At 36.6% G+C, this 21,991-nt stretch overlaps 1 protein-coding gene across 1 annotated transcript in view; it reads right to left on the bottom strand.

Annotated features, from left to right (window-relative positions):
* fer (fer (fps/fes related) tyrosine kinase) overlaps window positions 1–21,991 on the bottom strand; it is a 357,459-nt gene that overhangs the window by 89,488 nt on the left and 245,980 nt on the right. Inside the window, exon 16 of the mRNA XM_039759412.1 lies at window positions 19,833–19,956. Coding sequence (XP_039615346.1) covers window positions 19,833–19,956 — 124 coding nt within the window. The remainder of the gene's footprint in view (window positions 1–19,832; window positions 19,957–21,991) is intronic.

Below are 21,991 nucleotides of genomic sequence, written 5' to 3'. Positions count from 1 at the left end.
TGACTACTGCAACTTGTCTTCCACTCCCTTTTTAAGAGTTGAAAATGTACTAATCAATGACTCAGCTAAATTATAAATTAAATCACCCTAATGCTTCTTAAGATTTGATAGTTTAGTTAGTGTTTTTTCCATGCATGGCTGAAGCTTAACTGTATGATCAGTACAATCAATTCAGTCCTTCACTATGTAATTGATATTGCCCCTTTTGTTTTCATCTGTATGGTAACTGACATCTATGTTGATATTTTGGCTCGTCTTTTTCTATATTTGATCAGATATGTAACTAAATAATTCGTTTTGGGACAGATATCCCTAACAGTTTAACAAGTCACAAATATGTACTGTCAAATAAATGCTCACAGGGTCACTTGAGGGAAAAATGGAGGTTACAATTATAATAGATTTGGTTGCATTTCTGTCATTTCACAGTGTAAGTGTTGCCTAAACAGGTGTTATCAAGGGATAAACCTGGATTACTTACTTCAAAATGTCTAAGAAACACAAAAATATCACTGCTCAGAGGCAATAACCAAATATTTATTTGCAACTGAAATGGAGGATAAAACACAAAAATTGGGCTTATTTTAAAGACATGAAAATATAAAAAGACCCAAAAATTAAAAACAACATTCTATACACTCAGATTCATCAATTCTTCTTAGAATCACGAGTGTCTAAAGTACCAGAAGGATCAATTTTAACTTAAGTGTCCCAGTAACTATGGAGGGCAGTGCATACAAACACAAATATACAGCAATTCTACAGATTTTTTGACAACCAAAGATGTGCTGTTTGCACAATACAATGCATGAATCTTTTTTTGCTGTTAAATTTACCTTTGGTTAGAAATTGCTGCTGCAGTGACACAATGTTAATGTGTTTGTTCTTTAAAATAATTCCTTCCAAGTTCTGTTTATTATTTATTATTTAGCTTTGTCATTCAAAATCATTAAAAATAATTGGTTTTAACTGAAACCAGAGTCAGAAATATATCTTTACACTTCCTACACAGAACTATCTTTGAACCCAAGAAAGTGCCAGAACTCAAGGGTGTAACAGTATTAAAAAAACAACTTAATGCATTTGTGTGTGGAACTTTGTTATTCGTGTATTTTTTTTTCATACCCAAATTATTTGTTTTTATGAGTGTAAAGCTTGGCATTCAAGTAGGAGATAATTAAACAAGTGTCAAACATATTTTACTTTTCTAAAGTATTACAAATCTATTAGAATTTACAAAAGAGGATTATATATAAAAAATCATGAGCTGATTCAAATATATAGTCCTACTAGGGGGAAGGAGGAAATAACGGCTACACCATAAATATTCTCCTCAGTAAACCTAGACCAAGAGTTCATATTTTTTTTAGGCCAAGGCCACCAAAATGTTGTTCCACCTAGTCAAGGCACTCTCCAAAACTGGAAATGACCTTGGTTTTTACTAACAGTAGTTCTACAGCACGAGTTTGGACAATAGCTGACCTATTGTTCAAAGCAAATGCTTTACTATAGCAGATTAATGAGTATGCGATCTCCAGGCCGGTGTACTCAACCTTTTTTCTTGGCATACCACCTCCAGGAATTGAAATGTTAGTAAGTTCCACCATTTTTTTTTATCTTAAATTGTTAAGTATTGAACTCCTACTGGGAGAGGAGGAGGTTAGGAGCACATGCTGATACAGCACATTGCTGCCTCCACCACATGACAAACCAACTCAGGATCTAAGATTAGTGCAGCCATGCAGCAGGTGACACCTCAGCACCACACTACTTCAGATGGAAGAGAACAGTGTGAGGCTTTTTATGATGGCTGGAGTGCCAATTCTGCCCCCAACCCCCAGGTTTTTCCCTGCAGGTTGGAGGGCCTACATGCAGGGCTGGACGGTGAATAACGTCATACCCAGGATGGAGCAATTGCAGGTTAATGGCCTTCCTCAAAGGCCCAATGGAGTAGAGTCACTTTTGGCATTTATAGGATTCGAACCGGCAACCTTACGATTTGTACTGTATATGTACTGTATATACGAAATGCTTTTTTTATTTTTTTAATGTAAAAATTCTGTGTGATTTGATATGGAATAATGAAATAAGCCTTTCAGTACTTTACATTTGCAAAAAGTAAACAGTTACGGATGAATCCAGATCAAAAGCAGGTGAAAAGTAACTTACATGTTATGTACCAATTATGGTCAAAAGAAATAAAAAAAAACAACTTACAAAAGGTTTGACGTCGACTTAAAAAGCTGACACCTGCTTCATGGCTATATGGTTCTGCTTCAAATTTCAGCCAATTCCTGTATTTACTAATTATTGTATTATTTATTTTAAGGATGAAGGTTAGCAAACATTAGCAACTCTATCTGAAGCAAAGGTTTTCTGCTGTTAATTTACCTTAACGACACTAAAATGAAATATTAGACACATGCATATTATTATTAACAATTGTTAACATTCCTCTTTTTCCCTTGTTGTATTTGCTCCTGCACTACTACGACAAAGTTTTAAGCTGTTTCTAAAATGATGATACAGCAAGCAAGTTTACCAAAGCTATAAATATGGTAACATTGGCAGACTGAACCAGACAGAGAGAAAGAGATGTTTTGCAGGTTGAAAAAGAGATCACTCACATGTTACAAAAATCCAAAAGTCTTAGTTTGTTGTTCCCAGACAGTCTCCATTTTGGCATGGGTTGTTTCAAAGAGCTAAGGAGCAATATGAAGCTGCTAACTTGGACACCATGAGCAAGAACAAGCATGGGTGATGGACACGGAATATGAGAACAAGGTCGGGTGAGTGAGACAGGAGTGCAGGTTGCAGACATGCTTTATGAGTTATTTCTGGTACAGCAATATTTTCAAGCAACAACTGCAGAAAATATTTTAGTTATGTCAATTTAAAAAGTCCATTAGTCAAATTAAGGACAATCTTCAAAATTGGAATTTTTTATTCAAAATAACATTAACCTTTCCAGAAGTGCCACATCCCTCCCAAGCACTGCCTGGTGGAGTAGCCATTTGTAAACCACTGACAATGAAAAATTGTGGACAGAGTCCACAGGGTTAAGGTATGATGGAATCTAACCTAAGAGCAGTACACATAATGCAGGAATTTAATCTAAATGGAGAGTACAGTCACACCTCAGGTCCATGCCCATGTCTTTGTCTTTAGGCTTTTTTAAGAAAGGCACACCACACCCTACAGCTTGGAGTCAAACAGGGTGCTACACCATTTTCCTATTTACTGAAAGTACTTGTTTTCCATTGTGGGGTCAAAGGAAGCTAGTAGCTATGCATTGCACTGCCAACAAATAAAATGGTCAGTCAAAAGGGCAATTAGAAAATTACATGGAAACCACAATGGATAAAAAAAAAGATGGAATACAACACATTCACAATGGCCTATGGATAGCCTGAACATGCACAGTGCAGAGCTATGCCATTAGGCTAGTTGAGGCCAAGGACAAATTAACATGGGCACTCTGCAATGGAATTGCATCATTGCTGAACAATATGCCATAGAGAGATTTCCTTAAGGCAGAGGAAGTGAAACGTGATGAAATTCACCAAAGGTCATTGTCTCAGTAAGGAAGTGAAAATGAAAAGTTTATGAATAGGTCTAAAAGTCTAAAGTTGGGAGAACAAGTAAAGTTGGGAGAACAAGTGTAACCAATGAAGCACAATCTGGTCAACCATCAACATTGCACACACAAGCCCACATCAACATAGCAAATTCCTTCATCAGAGAAGACAGAGGGGTTACCTTATCCACTGTTGCTGTACCTTTGGATATCAGCCATTGATCTGCACATGCCATAGTGCATGATGACTTGGGGTACTGTTAGGGTTTGAGCAAGATGGGTATCTAATCAGCTTACTGATCTAAACATACAACAGCGACCCAATTCCTGGAACATTATGAGCTGGAAAGCAAGAGACAAAGTATGCAGAAGAAACCTCCCTCTTCTACAAAGAAATTCAAACAGCCGTCTGTGAAGAAAATCATGATGACCTTCTTTTCAGATTATGAAGGGGCCTACTCTGTGACATTTTCAGGAACATAATAGATAATTAGTGACCAGTGCAACAAGCTGTACTATGCTTAGAAGAGAAACTGAAACTTACAATTTCAAGCAAAAGATGAGGAATGGTGTTAAAAACAGTCTTGCTGATCCACGGCAGTGCATGCAAATTCCCATGCAGTGGCTGCAATGGTGATGGCAATGCAACAGCTGTGGTACGAACATCTTCCACATCCCGCTGACAGCCCTGATCTAGTACCATGAAACACTCACATCTTTGGTCCAGTTAATAAGACTCTGCGCATTCGCAGGTTCACCCCTGATGATTATGTTAAGGAAGTGGTGCAAACCCGGATTCAAGAGCAGCCAAAACTACTTCTCCCAAGGAATGAAGAAGTTACTGGAATGTTACAAGAAGTGCATCAACCTGTGGGGAGACTATGTGGAGAAGTGATACAACCGTTATGTTCATCTACTCACAGTTACCAGTACTAAAAAGTAAATTGCCTTTACTCCTTTGGTTTTCTCTCATATAATAGAAATACATGAACAAATATAAAGCATACTTATAATAAATATAAAGCTGCTACAAAACTGTGAAATTCGAACACAACACTAGGATAGTATGCTCAAACAGGGAGTTCAATGGTTCAAACCACAGGGCTTTGTATTACTGGAGCTTTCACACAAACATACAGACGGTTTTTAATGGTATGTGTATGTCTGTGAAGATGTCTGTTTTGTTGCCAGTATCACTTGAAGATTAAAAAAAGGAAGCTGTCTGGCATGCTTTGGACTCCCTGATGCCTTAGTTCCTTTGATGTGCCTCTAGTCTGCTTCATTAAAGGGCTGTGAATTTTTTGCCTTATTCAATGAAGAGAAAAAATAACTAATATACAGAAGCACTAAACTGAAGCGAAAAGCTGTTAAAAAGGAATAGCATAATCATTTATAGACTTTACAATTTGTGGTGGAAATAACCAAGGATTCCAAAACATGTTATTTGGATTACAATATAATAAGTTGATTTTTTTAGGTTTTAAAATACTGTATTAGGCATTGTGATTCAACATCACAACATATTAAAATTTGCTATTGCCATTTTATTTGACTGAAGTTAAAACTGATGTCATCCTTATACAGGCAAAATGTGTCATTTCACTATAATACACCTAATGAGAAAATCCTTGATTGAGTTAATCTCACACAGATTACTTTTTTAATTATGGAAAAAGAATTCAAATAGCTCAGCAATAAACACTGTAAGATTAGGACAACTTAGTTAGTTTTGGCACATAATACATGCAGTATATCTGCATTGTACTGGCTGGAAAGGGTCAGTTAAAAGTTTTTAGAGTGAAAATATTGTGAGAAAAGACATAGTACAGAAGTGATGTGTAAGTCAAAACCCGAAATCAGCAACACAACTGATAGAGCACAAAACACCAACTACAAAACTAGGTTGAAAAGGATTATGCTGGAAGTGAACTGCTGAAAGAAACACAACAATCACACGCAAAAAGTAGTTATTATCCAGTCTCAAATATCGTGGATTGGCTGAGGTGACCTTTATACTGGCACAATGATAACATCTCAATGCATTATGGAAATGTTTCCATAAAAACTAGTGACGCAAATACCCCAATACAGCATTGCCAATTGGCAAAACAAAATAGCGTCAAGACTGATGCTAAAAAATCATAAACACTTTCAATCAAGAAAGTAATGACAAGCAATGGATTCGCCATGTATGAATACCCCCAAAAACAAGTATAGTATAATTTAAAAACATACAGAAAATTCAGAAAAAATGATAGAAAATGACCCTCATGACAGGCACTTTGTCCAAATTAAGCTCTAAGTGAAGCCTTGTGAAAAACTATTTTGTCTATAGTACGTCATCAACCTATAATTAAGATTGGAATGTTTCAAACAAAAATATTTGAATAAACACAAACATATTTAAAAATCAGACAATATAAATGTGTAGTAAATTGCTTAGAGACACAAAGAGAAATAGCATGCTTATTCTCAGTAAATTATTCATCTTTTATACTCAAGCAAAATACAGCAAATCCAGGTAAGTGGAATGAAAACAATAATGATGAAAATGACAATTCAGTTTAAAAAAAAACATGCCGTTGGGGGGTTGAGATCCTATGATACTCAAGCAACCCCTTCCTTTTTAGTTTAATTTAATCAAATGTTGTTTTATGGGTATTTTTTTTTTTTTTGCTTTTGGAACTTTACTGCAGCTCAGGTCAGATTTTCTTCTCAGTCTATCAAGCATGGGGTTGGTGGCAGGATTGACACTTCAGCCACTGTAAAAAACCTCATACTCTTCAGTGTGGCGCTGAGGTGTCACCTGTTGCACAATCCGGGTGGTTTGCTATGTGGTGGGTGTGGCAATGAGCTGTAATCAGCGCATGCTCCCAACCTCTCTCTCTCTCTGTCAAGCATTAAGGAGATTGTGAACACTGTGGTCAAATATTAGGAGTATATTTAGCTGTGGTTTATTGATTAAATGCAATTTAAAATTATGCAAAAGAGGACTGTTTGCAAGTTGCTGTCCTCTCACTCTACATTTTCTCTCAATATGTTTGACGTTACATGCTGACAATGTTTCCTGTGGCTCTTCTCCTTTTTTCTTGGTTTAAAATACCATGAAACTATTAACAAAAAATGGAAGGTTAAGCAATATTCTGTTTTATTGTTTTCTCATCTAACTCTGCAGATAAACCTTCACAGTTTCCACTTCCAGAATGAGTGTAAATAACGTAAAGCATCTTGTCAATCCAGTCTGTAATTACAGTAACCATTTACTAACTCAGAGTGTATTAATTAGGAAATACTTTCTTTCTTTTAGCTACTTAACATAACCTGTTGAACAAACTGAGCTGGAGGTTTTGTCCTAATTGTAAAAAGGTGTTCCAGTTCTCATTGTTCGGTGGTATTCTTCATTAATGACATTTACAAGGAAGGTCTAAAACTTCAAGATTCATTAAAATTTTGACATGGAATTTTTGGAGGATTCCAATACTTTCCCTATACTTCGTATACAAAAAAAGTCATGGAGGTGTAAAACGTCAAGATTCATCATAATCTCGACATGAAGTCTTTGGACGATTCCAATACTTTCCCTATACAGTAGTTCTTAACACTAGAATTACCAGAGCCTTTTTGTTGTGTTATATTTGTATCTTTTGTGAAAATGTTTCTTTGATATTTGGACTTCAGGCTTCATACATTATATAGTTTATGCCTACATTTTGTCATCTACTAGTAGAATATAAAAAACGTTTCTGTTTTAACAATGTGTTGACACAGATTACTGTAGTAACGGAACAGACATGAAATGCGTGTGTTCCAAATAACAATCTATTATTTCCACTCTAAAACTCCACTTCACTCCCAGATACTCAATCAAGGCATGAGCTGAGAGAAGTTCGTGCACGTTCTAAATTGGTGGTGGGGTTGTGAAATAGCCGGCTGCTTCTAGCTTCTCTTTATCAGTACATTTAGAGGACAAAGGACGCTGGCGGAGAGGTGTGAAGCGATTTAAGAAGCGATTTAAGGTGGGACGGAATTACGAGTTTTTTCGTAGGCTCTGGTAATTCTAGTGTTAAGCAAGAAAGTATAAGAATGTAACACTAAAATTAGGGTTAGGGTTAGGGTTAGGGTTAGATCCCTGTACTTGTAAGTGGCAAAAATGCAAATAAAAAATCTTGATATTATAGTGAAATATTTTAGTACTTGGCTATATTGATATTTCCACCACCTCAACCTACCATGATCTTTAACTGACACTTGCATTGTTGATGACCCCAACAAATGAACTGTGGATTAAGTTGGCATGAAAGATAACCTAGGAGTTGATTTATTATATTAAGAATGCCTGAGAAGTGGAAAAAATATTATGGATTAAAATAAAGAATAATGAGCTGTACTGTGTGGGTATTTTTCTTGCTGTTAAACTGTTAAGATGTCTATTTTTAATGAAATGACTGCAACACAAACCAAGGCTTTGTCCAAATTAATTTCAAGCAAACTGAAAAGCATTTAGAAAATTCACAGACTCAGTACTAGTCTCCATTTTAACTCTCAGGCTCTATCTGAATCTACCATGCCAGTCCAAGGACTGTGACCTCTACGTAAAAAGGGAAGGCTTGAGGAAAATACATATATTATTAATATTATTATATTATTATTACTATTAATAACAGGTTTCATTTGTGCAGCAGCTCTACACTTTCACAAATCATAAATTGCTTATGTTACTATTAGGTGATTCTTCAAAATTTACATAGCATAACATGTGAAATAGATAGATAGATAGATAAATATGCTGTATAGCGCCTTTAGGTGTAGGCAACTGATTTCTAACAAGTGTTTTTTTTCAATATAGGGTTACAGTGAGCTGAAGTCTATTCAATTAATAAATCACCAGGCACACTTGTGGGCACAAAACATCTAACCAGCCAAATTTAAGAGATATTGTGTACTTTTTCAAATCATTCTTGGAATTTTCTCATTCTCTGCTGTAAAAATCTGTATGTAATGGTGGGAAACAAAAGATCTGCAAATTATAGACCAGCATGTCATCTCTAATCTAGGCACAGATATAATCATATTTGCAAAAAGTCAATTTAGTGGTTAAGTGGCACATCAATTGAAAATATGTAAATGCAGAAGCCCAAAATATGTGAGAGTCATAAAGTGAAGTACAAAAGTAGTAATATTGTAATTGATCTTAGGGGAAAAAATGAAGAATATTAAATAAAGTGGTATGTAAAGTGTGATGTATTGTTCAATGAGGGTGATGCCAAGCCTTATGACAAGGAGACAGAACACTATCAATTATGTCAACTATTTATATATGAAGAGTATTTCTGAAATTCATAGAGGAGCAGGGGTAACTGATAATGTACATCATACAGATCACTCGTTTACCTGGATAAATTCACATTATTAAGATCATAATAACGTAAGAAATTTGACAAATGAGAAGAGAAAATTCAGTCCATCAAGCCCGTTGGTTTAACTAATAGCTAAGCTGTCCCAAAATCCCGTCCAGATTCTTTGTAAATGTTGTCAAGGTTTATGCTTCAACTGTATGTTCCCGAGTTCCACAAGTCTTTGCGTAAAGAAGTGCTTCCTAGCTTCAGTTTTAAATGCACTTCCCCTTAATTTCCACGTGTGTCCTAGAGTATGTGGTTCACCCTTAAGCTGAAAGAATGTTGCTGGGTCTGCTTTGCCTTTTGAGGATTTTAAATACCTGGATTAGGTCCCCATATAGTTTTAATCTGCTCAAGACTAAACAGGTTTAGTTCCCAGAGTCTGTTAGAGTAGGAAATGTTCTTAAGTCCTGGGATTTACTTCGTTGCTCTCCTCTGCACAGCTTCAAGTAGAGATATGTCTTTCTTGTGCTGTGGTGAACAGAACTGCACACAATACTCCAGATGTGGTCTTAATAGTGCATTATATAGTTTGAGGATAACGTTCCCTGACATAAATTCATGAGATAAAATAACATTTTAATTGCCTTTTTAACTGCTTCTGCACATTACTAAGTCGATGAAAATGTTGCATCAACATATACCCCTAAATCCAGAGGTTGCTTCCTGCATGACAGTGTTTCCGTTCTTGTATTTAAATTACTGTTCCTTTTGCCCATGTGTAGCACTTTGCACTTTTCTACATTAAACTGCATTCTTCAGGTGTTCACCTAATCCTGAAGAATCCTGAAGGTTTCCAGGTCTTTTTGAATTATTTTTATTGACTCCACAGTGTCTGCCATCCCTTCAATTTTAGTGTCACCTGTGAATTTCACAAGTTTACTAACAACACCAGAATCAATGTCATTAAATTAAATCAGAAAAAGTAATGGCCCAGGGACAGACCACTGAGGAACTTCACTGATGAGCTCACTCATGTTCACTGATGTGGAGCATTCTAATCTTATCTTTACTCTTTTTCTTCTGCAGGTTTACCAACTTGAGGTCCAGTTTTGTAGTTTTTTTGATGCCTACATCTTCTAAGTTGTTGCATGCTGTATGCATACTGCTTGGTGTTTTTGCAGACAGTTTCTGTGACTCTATATACACTGCTTTATGAAAAGCCATAATCCATTATGACTGCTTAAGGATGTCCATCTCTCCAACCAAAAATGCTTATTTAGTTCATGGTCCATTACAAAGTGCACTCATGTGCACACCTGGGTTGTGTGGTACACTCGTACTGGAAAAATACTGAAAAACTCAAATTTTAAAACGGTTCAGTACCAGCACTTTGGAATTTTTGGTAACAACATTCACTATTGCAGTTCACTGGAATTTCATGAGGGATTCTCCCCCATTACTGGTTTCACCTAATTGAGATTGTCTATCAGGAAGGAAGTGCCAAGAAGCATTGCACATCAGGGACGCAAGCAGTTGTGAGGAAGGCCAGGAAGGCTGGAGTAAAACGAGAGTGTATGGAGTTGTCTGTTATTTGCTTCAGAATTGTTTTGGTATCAGTACTGATGGTTGAAAGCCAATATTAACACCAAATTCAAAATTTTACAACCGATCCAACACTGCTGAATACTCATACTAGACCAGGCACCAGTTAAGCTGAAAGCACAACCCTTTTTAGAGACAATCAGGCTGTTTAAATGACTACAAAGAACATTAAGTAGGAAAAAGAGCTGTTGGAAATTTACTACTGTGCAGCAGAGGATAATGAGGATGTATAAACTCAGACATTGACAATGGTGGAGTGATGCAGAATGTCAGCATAAGCAGAGAAGACAGTGGGGGCAGAGATGAAGAGTAAGTATGAGTGAACAGAAGTGAAAAGACGGACTACAGTAAAAAGGCATGGAGATCAAGACAGCAACAGCTTAATCTCAAGGGATACTTCAAATTCAGAAAATTTTCTTCAATTACTAATATTTGTATATAGTGATTGTTTATGCATATATTATGCATTAAGTTATTGCTCAGGTGTGCTTATTTTGCTTCAAGAATGTCCAAGATTCAGCCTTCTACCAAACTGAGCTAAAGAACTGAACTGAACTTTCAAATTAGCACTATGACCAAATCTTCAGGCATATTTAAGCAATGAGTGATGTCAAACAAAAATAAAGATAGATGAAGACAGAAGTGTGCATCACATTTGGCAAACCAAATTAGCTAAACAATAAAACCCAAGATTAGGAAGTGAAACTGCAGCAAAGTGTACAAGGAGACCAAACATAAGCGATGAAGAAGTGCGCAACAGATGTGAAAGTAAAAACAATAACTTGTAATTATGACAAGCAAATAAATCTGACAAGGTGCAATTCATAAGTGTGAGGCAGACGCCACAAGTAAATGAAACAACAGAGCCGGTGAAACGTTTACACCTTGATGCAAATTATCATTAATTTCAAACACAAAATCTCATTCAACAGTAGAATTGCATTAGCAAATGAAGGAATGATTTCAGAGCATCACTGTGGTGCTGTGGGTCTCTGTTGTAAATGCTGCATCTCTATAAATTTTGCAAATGAGAAGCCCACTGATGGAAACTTTATTCAGTGCTGTGTGAGGGGTGGCTGGCGTCTTCACCTGGCCTGGACACCTCCTTAATGGAAGGACGGGGGAGATGTCTTTTGAAGGGTGCTCTCTCCCCCAAACTGCTACTTGGCAGCCTCCCTGGGTTGCAACGGTGCCTTGTATTCTCACAGGGCTGTATGGGAATTACTACTTGTTGGCACAGCCCTCTTGGGTTTCCGTGGATGCCGCCAGGCGGAGCTATGGGACCTGCAGAGGCAAATTTTGGGCTTCCACCACACCTGGGAGTAATTCCAGACCTCCCTAATAAGCCACCTGGAATGCTCCCAGGTGCGGTTTAATAAAGAGCCAGCTGCCTCGCAGAGAGGGTCATAGTTGGGCGGAAGAGGCGCAAAGCTTGCCTGTGGAGTAGTGGAGATGGAAAGACAGACATAGAAGAGAGAAAATTGCTACATTATATATTGTGTTTTTGTACTGCGCTGCTGAGGGGAACGATTTGGAAAGCGTTTATCCATCTAAATAAACGTTTCTGTTGCTGCACTTGTGTTTGTCGTGTGGGATGTTTGGAGATCTGTACGCCCCTAGTGGTTCACAGCTGTCAGAAAGAGAAAGTTTCCCTTGAGAAACTAAAAGTCTACCCAGGACTCTTGATTATTTACAGGCGGATTAAACTATTTAAATAACATATGATCAATGAACTTAAATGAGTGCTGAAATTGATGCACCTTCAGCTGAATGGACTGCACTACTTTAGAATTCACATTGAGTTATACTACAAAACCGCGTGCAGCAGGGATCAACGTCTCCTCCTCAGGTATTTAATTTAAATTAGCTGACACTTCTGTGCTTAGATTTAAATCCTTGAACAATAGTCCACAATTTATCGTGGAACAGTCCAGTTAGTAAAACAACAATTTTACTTTTTTTTAAAAGAAATATACCAATGCCTCCTTCTGATTAAATGTTAGAAATGTTGTTTCCTCACCAGTCTGGATTTTAAGCATACAGCCCCACAGTTCAAAACAGCAGCTATGCTCATGAAACATTACAAAAGCCTGCAAAGTCAAAATCCAGCACAGTGCATAGGTTTGAATGCAAACAAACACATTATAAAAACAATTAGCTTAATTCCTTCACATTGAATGCTAAAGCAATTGAATTTTTGACTATTTTTTTAAATTGGTTAATCTCCCATTCATGTTGCCAATATTTAAGTGAACTACATTTAAAAGTGTCCTGCAGTGGGCTGGCACCCTGCCCAGGATTTGTCCCTGCCTTGTGCCCTGTATTGGCTGGGATTGGTTCCAGTTGAACCTCGTGACCCTGTGTTAGGATACAGCGGGTTGGAAAATGACTGACTGACATTTAAAAGTTAGTCTTTCTTTGTCTATGTATCTGCAGTCCTCTCAGCCCTTCACACCCATCCCAACACCACCCTGTAAATTAACTTTCAATCTTTTCTTCTGAAAAGAGTCAACCCCTCAGAGGAATTAAATAATTATTTGTACATTGACTAACAGCACGTCTTCCAGTAGAGGGATGTAGCCTAGACATGACACAGGTCTAGTGCAGGACAAGCATGCCATACGAAAGTCCATGCCCACCAACACATAGTAAATGTCTGACATTTCATCACATACCGAAGCAGACTATGGGCATCCGTCATCATGTATCTGCCATCAACTGCTGTGCTGAATTAACTTGGATAACGAGATTCATGTTGGAGTTACATATCCTTTACTTAAATCAATACTTATTTCCTTGAGATTCAATTTTTGTGTTATTGCTAAATCTTTACAGATGAAATATGAATATCACTTACACACATAATAACATTTTGTTATGCTTTAAAAATGTTGATTAGCTAGAGACATACTGTACACGTGACTTTGACCCAACTAGTGCAGCTTAATAACACAAGAAGAATGTATGGTATATACTACATAGTACAACATATCAATAGTTCAAAAGGGACTTTGACTAATCACAATATAAATAGAACTGGGAATACACATTTCCTTTCTATACAGCACATGATCGAGACAGTTAAATAATTTAATATCAACAAGCTCAGTACTGGATGCTGGGCACCACACCTCTATATGATGTCTGTTGATTATAAGAAAATGCTTTCCAGAACTGAAACTAATAGTTTCAGGGTAATCAGCATTGAAAATGATGAGTGATGTATTCAAACTTTTTGGCAGGGTAGACAAACATGCTATGGTATATAACTGTAAATAATGTTTTGGGGCTTCTGTATAATTTTTTCAATTGTGCATACATATCTTTATATATATTAAGCAATGAAAATTCTGGCATCCATGCCCAATCATAATGTCATCCAGCATCCAGAAGAGTGCGGCAATGTTTGATGAACAAAGGAAATGAGAAGTACAAAGAAAGAGGGATGTAAAGGGCTAGCATGTTTGTGGCTCCTAAAAGCACAATGTGATCGAAACAGGCAGACTTACCATTGTACTGTTACACATTGTAGTTGATTCATATTTCACAAATAAAAGAAGAAAGCTAACTTTCCATAATAAACGTGTCTTTACAGGTCACTTTCATGTTATCACGTAAATAATTTGAACTGATTGGCAAAATTTAATATGTAATAAGAAAATGCAACAGAGAGTAACATTTTGCTGAAAGTGAAACTAAAGGATGAAGGAAAGAAAAGTTCTGGCAACTCTAATAAAAAAAAATAAACTGTCCAGGTTACTTTTAATAATGCAATAATTTTGCATGGTATGGAAAGTTTTAAAGTAAATTATAGAATACAAGCAGTGCATAATATCTGAAGGATTTTTTTATAAGAAATGAATTAACTGAGTGACTAAGTGCTAGGAGTTTGAAGCCACTGCATAAAACAAACAACAAATAAAGTTACAAACTGAATAGGGAAATGCGAATTTCATTTCAAACTGCAGCAAGGGAGCTGAAATTTCAAGAATGCTGAAACCACAGTCTAATATAATTGTGAAACACATTATTAAATACATAATATTACAATGTTACCTGAAGGGGAAAAGAAACAAGGCACACACCCACCTAGCTCACAATATGGAAGATAATCTGTTTTTGAATTCATTGTGCATTCATGGCATAACAGCTTTGCAGAAAATTACAAACAGAATGCTTCTCAAAGATGAAAATGGAAAATAAGCATCTCTCCCGCGGATTTCAAAAAGCAATACATCAAATTACTTTGGATGGCTTAGAGAATAAATAAAAAACTGTCACTAGATAAATGTGAACAAGGATTGCTGGAGGTGTATACTGCTTCTTTTCAAAACTTTTGTTTCAGAACTCACACATTTCACTGTAACTGACGAACTCTTCCAGATGTCGATTCATTGTAATGATACGTCAGGCATCTTCTGCAGTAATTGACAGTTCACCAATAAGCGTGTGGGTATTTGATACACCTAGAAGCCGCTAACAGTTATTTATGATCTCTTGAACACATTTAAATCCACACCCAAGAGGACTCAAGGCTGTCTCTTTTAGAAGTGTGAATGACATGGCTGAATAAGTCAGCTCCCCGACAGAGCTGAGAGTCAAAAGCTGCATGGCCATACAACTGCATAAACACAAAAACAACACCAAGCCATCCATTTGTGTAATGTAAATACATAAGAAGCAAAAATTCTCACTATGACAATGATCCAAATAACTGAATGTGTAAGATATTATGTCACATTATGTTAGCAGAAGTGCTGCTGTGGTTAAATTACATTGTGAAGGAGATCAGATGCTGTGACTCAGCAACTTCCAAACATCTACAGGGCTGTACAACAACTGGGATACACACTTAAAAACTGGTTTGAGGATGCAGAAACTGAATTCCTAATATTTTCAGAAAGAATGTCCAATATCAGAAGATGAAAGGTACCTGAGAAATGCTAAGTGCACATCTGTAGTTGAACCGGCCAGATGTTTTTGATTATTTTTGCAGAGTTAGTCTCGAATGAGTGTGGCAATGATGATACCATAATCTGTCGTCAAAACTGCCTGACTGCTCGGATATTTCAATGCTGATGCATAATATTTACCATTCAGTATGGTTTTGGAAATAAATGTGCTTGCCTTTCAATTTATGTACACCATAATAAAAGACTAAAACTTATACTCTGTTTATAATGAGCTGTTTCATCACCTTGAAGTTTTATTTTTTATTATTGTTTTTGAGACTAACACAACATACAGTACGGTCCATAAGACACATCTTGTTCATTTATTTCAAATCAATAATTGTAACCTCATTCAGCAGAGATGAAGGTTTCACATATTACAGTATGTACAGCATTAAAGAAACAGAAGACATGAGTTTTCCTATTTATATATTAGGAATTATGGCTTTGCAAGATTTCATGCTTATTATGGCTACAACTCAGACGTTATTAAATTTCAGCATGGATTTATGTCACCTTTACCATTTTCCCAAGCATCACTGGCTATCTCAGAAGCCAGCAAGAAGATACACAACTGTGTTAAAACCTGTGTGACTATGATGGCAAAATAAAACTGCCTTAAATGTCAAGTCGGTAAGAGATAAAAATTTAAGAGCCGAATGCTATACAAGCCCATAGTTCAGAAGCTAGGGGTCTCAAATAGCTGTCTGTCCTAAAGGTCTAGGCTAAGGTACTGCTCATACATAAAACAACATGAGTATAATAGGTTGTACTTTCACAACACCACAACAACAAAATTGTGATGCTTTATGTTGGTATCTGTGATAAATATTGTCTTTTTTAAAATTATTTTACTCATACACAGATTCCATTCTCTTTCAAACTTAATAATGGGATTTAATAACAAAAATGTTCCCTTTACCAAAGGCTTGTAAATAAGAGTGATATCAGTATTCTCTGCTTAAAAAATGCAAAAATGTACCACCTTTTTTTAAATAAGCAATTCAAACCTCATTTCTCTTTTTGAAGTGAAAAAACAAGAATTAAATAAGCAATACTGCCGATAAAGTAACTTGGATCCACGATTCTTAACTAAACTTGTACAGGTTAATAAGGTTTTGTTATAATCACACCATTCTTGTACTTCACTCTCAACTTACAGATCTTCACATTAGTCACTGATACCATCGCTTAACTTCCATGCACTTAGAATAATGACTATTGTTGGCTGTTTACCATTCAATCTAAATAATGCAAGCATCAGAAAGAATTACACCTAGTTTGCAAAAACGCAAGGTTTGTGTTGGAGCAACATTTCATTCTCCAGAAGCAATGTAAAAACTATTGTTCAGTAAAAATTGTTTATCATTCCTAAATAAAAGAAAATGATGAAAAAACATTGGGCATGATCTGTAAGAAAGTTCTCAAAGGTTGTTTTAAATGTTATATCATGTACTGTACATCATATTATATACCTTCATCCAGAACAGAAAATCTGGATGTGACTGAAGCAGGCTTTTATTTGTAATCCATTAATTATCTGAAAACCCTGTCATGTTTATAAGAATTACAGCTTTTAGTATACTCATTTTCCAGCTCACCTGTGTACTGACTTTTACCAACTGTAATTGTTTTTTTGAGGTCATACCTGCATTTCTTACATGATTCCAAACTGCTGGCCGGAAGTGTGTTACTGCATGTGTTTAATACATTTCAGATGTCACTGGTAATGCAATTATTACAAAATATAAGGATAGCTTTTATAGGTAGGGAGTTGTTCACAATGTTTTTAAGCATCTGGTCACAATGCTTGCATGCTCACCCAAATCTGATAAACAATCTCTAAACAATACTCACTTTATAGAGTCAAAACAATCCCACAGGTTTTCCTCTGCCTCTTTAGTCTAATACTGAAACACTTTCCTTATTTTTTTTTTGCATTTCGATCTCTTCCTTTAAGGAGGAATCAGGAGTATCGAGAAGTGGTCTTACTATCTAAGGCAATAGCAGGGTGATGGGAGGTAAATGTCTGTTTGACATGTTCATGAATTTTAGGGTGGATATTCTTAAAATTTGTTTTGCTGAAGTCCCCAGCAACAATAAATAATCCCTCACGATGTAAACATTCATATTTCATAATGATACTGTAGGGTTCGCACAGCACCTCTTCTTTTATATTTAATGACTCAGTTAGGTGTATATTCTTCTTCTTTCAGCTACTCCTATTAGGGGTTGTCACAGCGGATCATCTTCTTCCATATCTTTCTGTCCTCTGCATCTTGTTCTGTTACACCCATCACCTGCATGTCCTCTCTCACCGCATCCATAAACCTTTTCTTAGGCCTTCCTCTCTTCCCTGGCAGCTCTATCCTTAGCATCCCTCTCCCAATATACTTCTCCTCTGCACATGTCCAAACCAATGCAATCTCGCCTCTCTGACATTGTCTCCCAACCGTCCAACTTGGGCTGACCCTCTAATGTACTCATTTCTAATCCTATCCATCCTCGTCATACTCAGTGCAAATCTTAGCATCTTTAACTCTGCCACCTCCAGCTCTGTCTCCTGCTTTCTGGACAGTGCCACCGTCCCCAACCCATATAACATAGCTGGTCTCACTATCGTCCTGTAGACCTTCCCTTTGACTCTTGCTGATACCCATCTGTCACAAATCACTCCTGGCACTCTTCTCCACCCATTCCACCCTGCCTGCGCTCTCTTCCACAATCCCCATTACTCTGTACTGTTGATCCCAAGTATTTAAACTCATCCACCTTCGCCAACTCTACTCCCTGCATCCTCACCATTCCACTGACCTCCCTCTCATTTACACACATGTATTCTGTCTTGTTCCTACTGACCTTCATTCCTCTCCTCTCTAGAGCAGATCTCCACCTCTCCAGGGTCTCCTCAACCTGCTCCCTACTATCACTACAGATCACAATGTCATCAGCAAACATCATAGTCCATGGGGACTCCTGTCTAATCTCGTCTGTCAACCTGTCTATCACCATTGCAAATAAGAAAGGGCTCAGAGCCGATCCCTGATGTAATCCCACCTCCACCTTGAATGCATCCGTCAATCATACCGCAGACCTTACCACTGTCACACTTCCCTCGTACATATCCTGTACAACTCTTACGTACTTCTCTGCCATTCCCGACTTCTTCATACAATAACACAACTCCTCTCAAGGCACCCTGTCATATGCTTTCTCCAGGTCCACAAAGACAAAGTGCAACTCCTTCTGGCGTTCTCTATACTTCTCCATCAACATCCTCAGAGCAAACATCGCATCTGTGGTAGTCTTTCTTGGCATGAATGGTAGGCAGAAAATCTATTTGTCTCTGACATCTCTTCATGAAGCCAGTCTTCTTCTAAAGTTGTCTAGTTTGTTGTCTAGCAATTGAAAGTTGGGTAGAAAATTGCTGGGTGAAGAATGTTGTGTTGTCACAGTGTTTTGTCTTCACCAGGATGATTCCTCTTTGTTTCCTTTTTCTACATCTGCTTATCTGGTTCTTCCCAGATAAGTCATGCCCATTATGTTGGATACCGATAATTTATGATAGCAACTTCACATTTAAATATGGTAAATGTTGAAACTTATCTATTTGCTTTAATGTTTAAAAGTGTTTGTTGGTCATAGGCAATAAACCTAGAGCACCCTAATAGTGAAAACAAGGACTTAATCTCTTTAATTTATTTCAAGCAACATTTATTTAGGCCTAGTAGATTATGTCAACCACAATGCTGATTTTAATACATTTTTAGGTAATGATACTTGTGAAAAAATTCTCCAAACTGTATGAAGATCTCATTTTGGAATCCTATTCACCACTGTTTACATATGATTTTTCTACTACTTCTACAAAATAGGATATCTAAGTAAGAATTCCAGTTATTTTTGGTCCAATGTACAAACATTTTTTTAAAGAACAGTAAATCCAACACTACATACTCTCTTGATTACACATTTTGCCAGCCAGCCACTTCTAAAACAGAATGTTATTTAAAATTCTGAAACACTTTCCATATATTCACCTGCAGCAATGAAATCAAGTATAAGAATATATCAATACAGTCAACAATATTTATCTTACCGCTACAATCTTACTGATACCAAAAGGTTGTTATGTAACAAATCTGAATACTCAGAGATAAAACACAAAGTCAAAGACAAGTGGTGAAATTTCATATTAAGTCATTTTCTATTAAGTCACTGAACTGCAAGATTTAGATAAGCTAAGCAGACACCAGGTTATACAGCATGGTAGACCTGATTTATTTTACATTATGGAACCCAGAGGACATGCAAGACTTGTCTTGTTAAAGCATGATTGTTATTTTAACAAGATGTTCCTACCTGTGGATGCAGTTTTTTAACTCAAGATATGCCATTCCTGCAGCAGCATCTAAAGCAAATTTAACAAGCTGTTTTGTTTTCAGGTCTTCTTTTTTCTTCCTTAAAAACGAAAGGAAATCACCACCTATTGAAATAGCAAACACTTTAGTCAAATAACAAAAGTAATAATCTCTTGAAAAGTTAAGGAACATTAAGTATTAAAACAAATAATTGAAAGTTCTATTTTGCTGATATGTACAATTGCCTAGCATTTGTCATTTTTTGTTTAATTACAAATATCACAAGTACAGTACATAAGAAAGAGAACAAACACACCAACTACTGAACTTGTTATGCTATCACAAAACAAGTCCAAGTTAGTTTGTTCTGTTTTGAATATAAAATGAATCAGATACATTTTGGAATCAAATCCAAATCCAAAATGTATACTTGTCAATTTTATAAAGTATAAAATTAACTTTCAAGGCATTAGTACTCCAAATTTGCTACAAGTGAAATCAATAAGCAGAATTGGTTCTGATCCTCTGTGCCCCTCAGCTTGGATTAAGTAGGCTTAAAAAACAGATGAAAGGATAGATCAATATACAAATTCATAAATTAGATCCTCTACACCCAGATCACCAAGTTGGGACCAGAACAGGTTTTCAACCCTTAAAAGCAGCTCTTTCAAAATGATCAAAATGCACTCAATTATGACCCTATAATTAGTCATTTTAGACTTTAACTGTGAATCCAGGGTATCTGACATTAAAAATCATCAGAAAAACGTTTGAATAGAAACAGTCCATTCAGCCCAAAAAAGCTTGCCAATCCTATCCACCTAATTCTTCTGAAACAACATCAGGTCAAGTTTGAGTCTTGCTGTTTGCCACACTACTTAGTAACTTATTCAATTTGTCTTCTTCTCTGTGTGAGAAAAACTTCCTAACATTTTCACAAAATTTACCCGTAAGAAGCTGCCAACTATGTTTCCGTGTTTCACTACACTAATTTAAAGTGACAGCCCTTGATCCACTGTGCTCATTCCTTTTGGAATTTTAAACACTTCAATCATGATACCTTTTAGTCTCTGTTTGCTTAAACTGAAAAGGTTTAACTCCTTTAGTCTTTCTTTATAACTCATATCCGAGCTGCTGTTTTTTTTATAGCTCATAGACCAAAACGGCTCACCAGTGCATTATAAAGCTTGAGCATAACCTCCTTTGATTTGTACTCCACATATCTTCTTATATAATATGCTACTGTGGCTGTCCATTTGTCTGTCCAGGATTTTAAATCACCTATAACTCGCAAACCGTTTGACCTATTGATCTGAAATTTGGTACACATGTACTACGTGACCTCTACTGTCCGCTTTCAGGGTGATGATTTTTATTATTCTTTTTATTTTTATTTTATTTTATTGTAGAATCAACTCTCGGCAGCGCAGCAGGGCGCCTGTGCGGCGCATGCGTACAGGCGCCGTTCTCATCCCTGCCACTTTTGCCATCACTTCCTCTACCTCTTCATATCTTAAATCATTCTTGAGGCAGTTTGAAGACTTAAGTCCCAGCTTAAGTGAAACATTAAAGAAAATGTACTAAGTAATTACAACACAAAAACTAACTTAATTAGTTTTATTGCGAAAACATGCTGACGAAAGAAAAGAAGAAGCAGGCCCCTAGAGTGGAGAAAACAAGAGCTGCTCACGAAGCACCGAGCGAATCAAACTCTGAGCAAACAAATGCTAAACGTAAGAAAGAGTATGAAGACTATAAGTCAAGTGTATTCACTGCACGCTATCGTGCAGTACGCCGTAATTGGTTATGATATATAACCTAACATTCTACTAGCTCTCTTAATAGCTTCTGAGCACTGTCTGGAGGTTGATAATGATGAGTCCACTATGACTCCCAGGTCCTTCTATTAAGGAGTATTTTCAAGATTCTAATATCTCATTGTGTATTTGAATGTATCATTTTTAGTTCCTACATGTAATACCTTGCAGTTAATTACATTAAAGTTCATGTGGCACAAATCTGCTCAAGCCTGTATTCTATCCAGATCCATCTGTAATGACTGAACGGACTCTTGATCATCTACTAGACTGCTATTATCTGCTAACTTCACCAGCTAGTTTTTTTATATTCCATGAAAATCATGTTTGCGCAAATGTCACT

Source organism: Polypterus senegalus, chromosome 7, assembly GCF_016835505.1.
Source record: "Polypterus senegalus isolate Bchr_013 chromosome 7, ASM1683550v1, whole genome shotgun sequence".
Classification (NCBI taxonomy): Eukaryota; Metazoa; Chordata; class Cladistia; order Polypteriformes; family Polypteridae; genus Polypterus; species Polypterus senegalus.
This window is presented reverse-complemented; position numbering and strand designations above follow the sequence as displayed.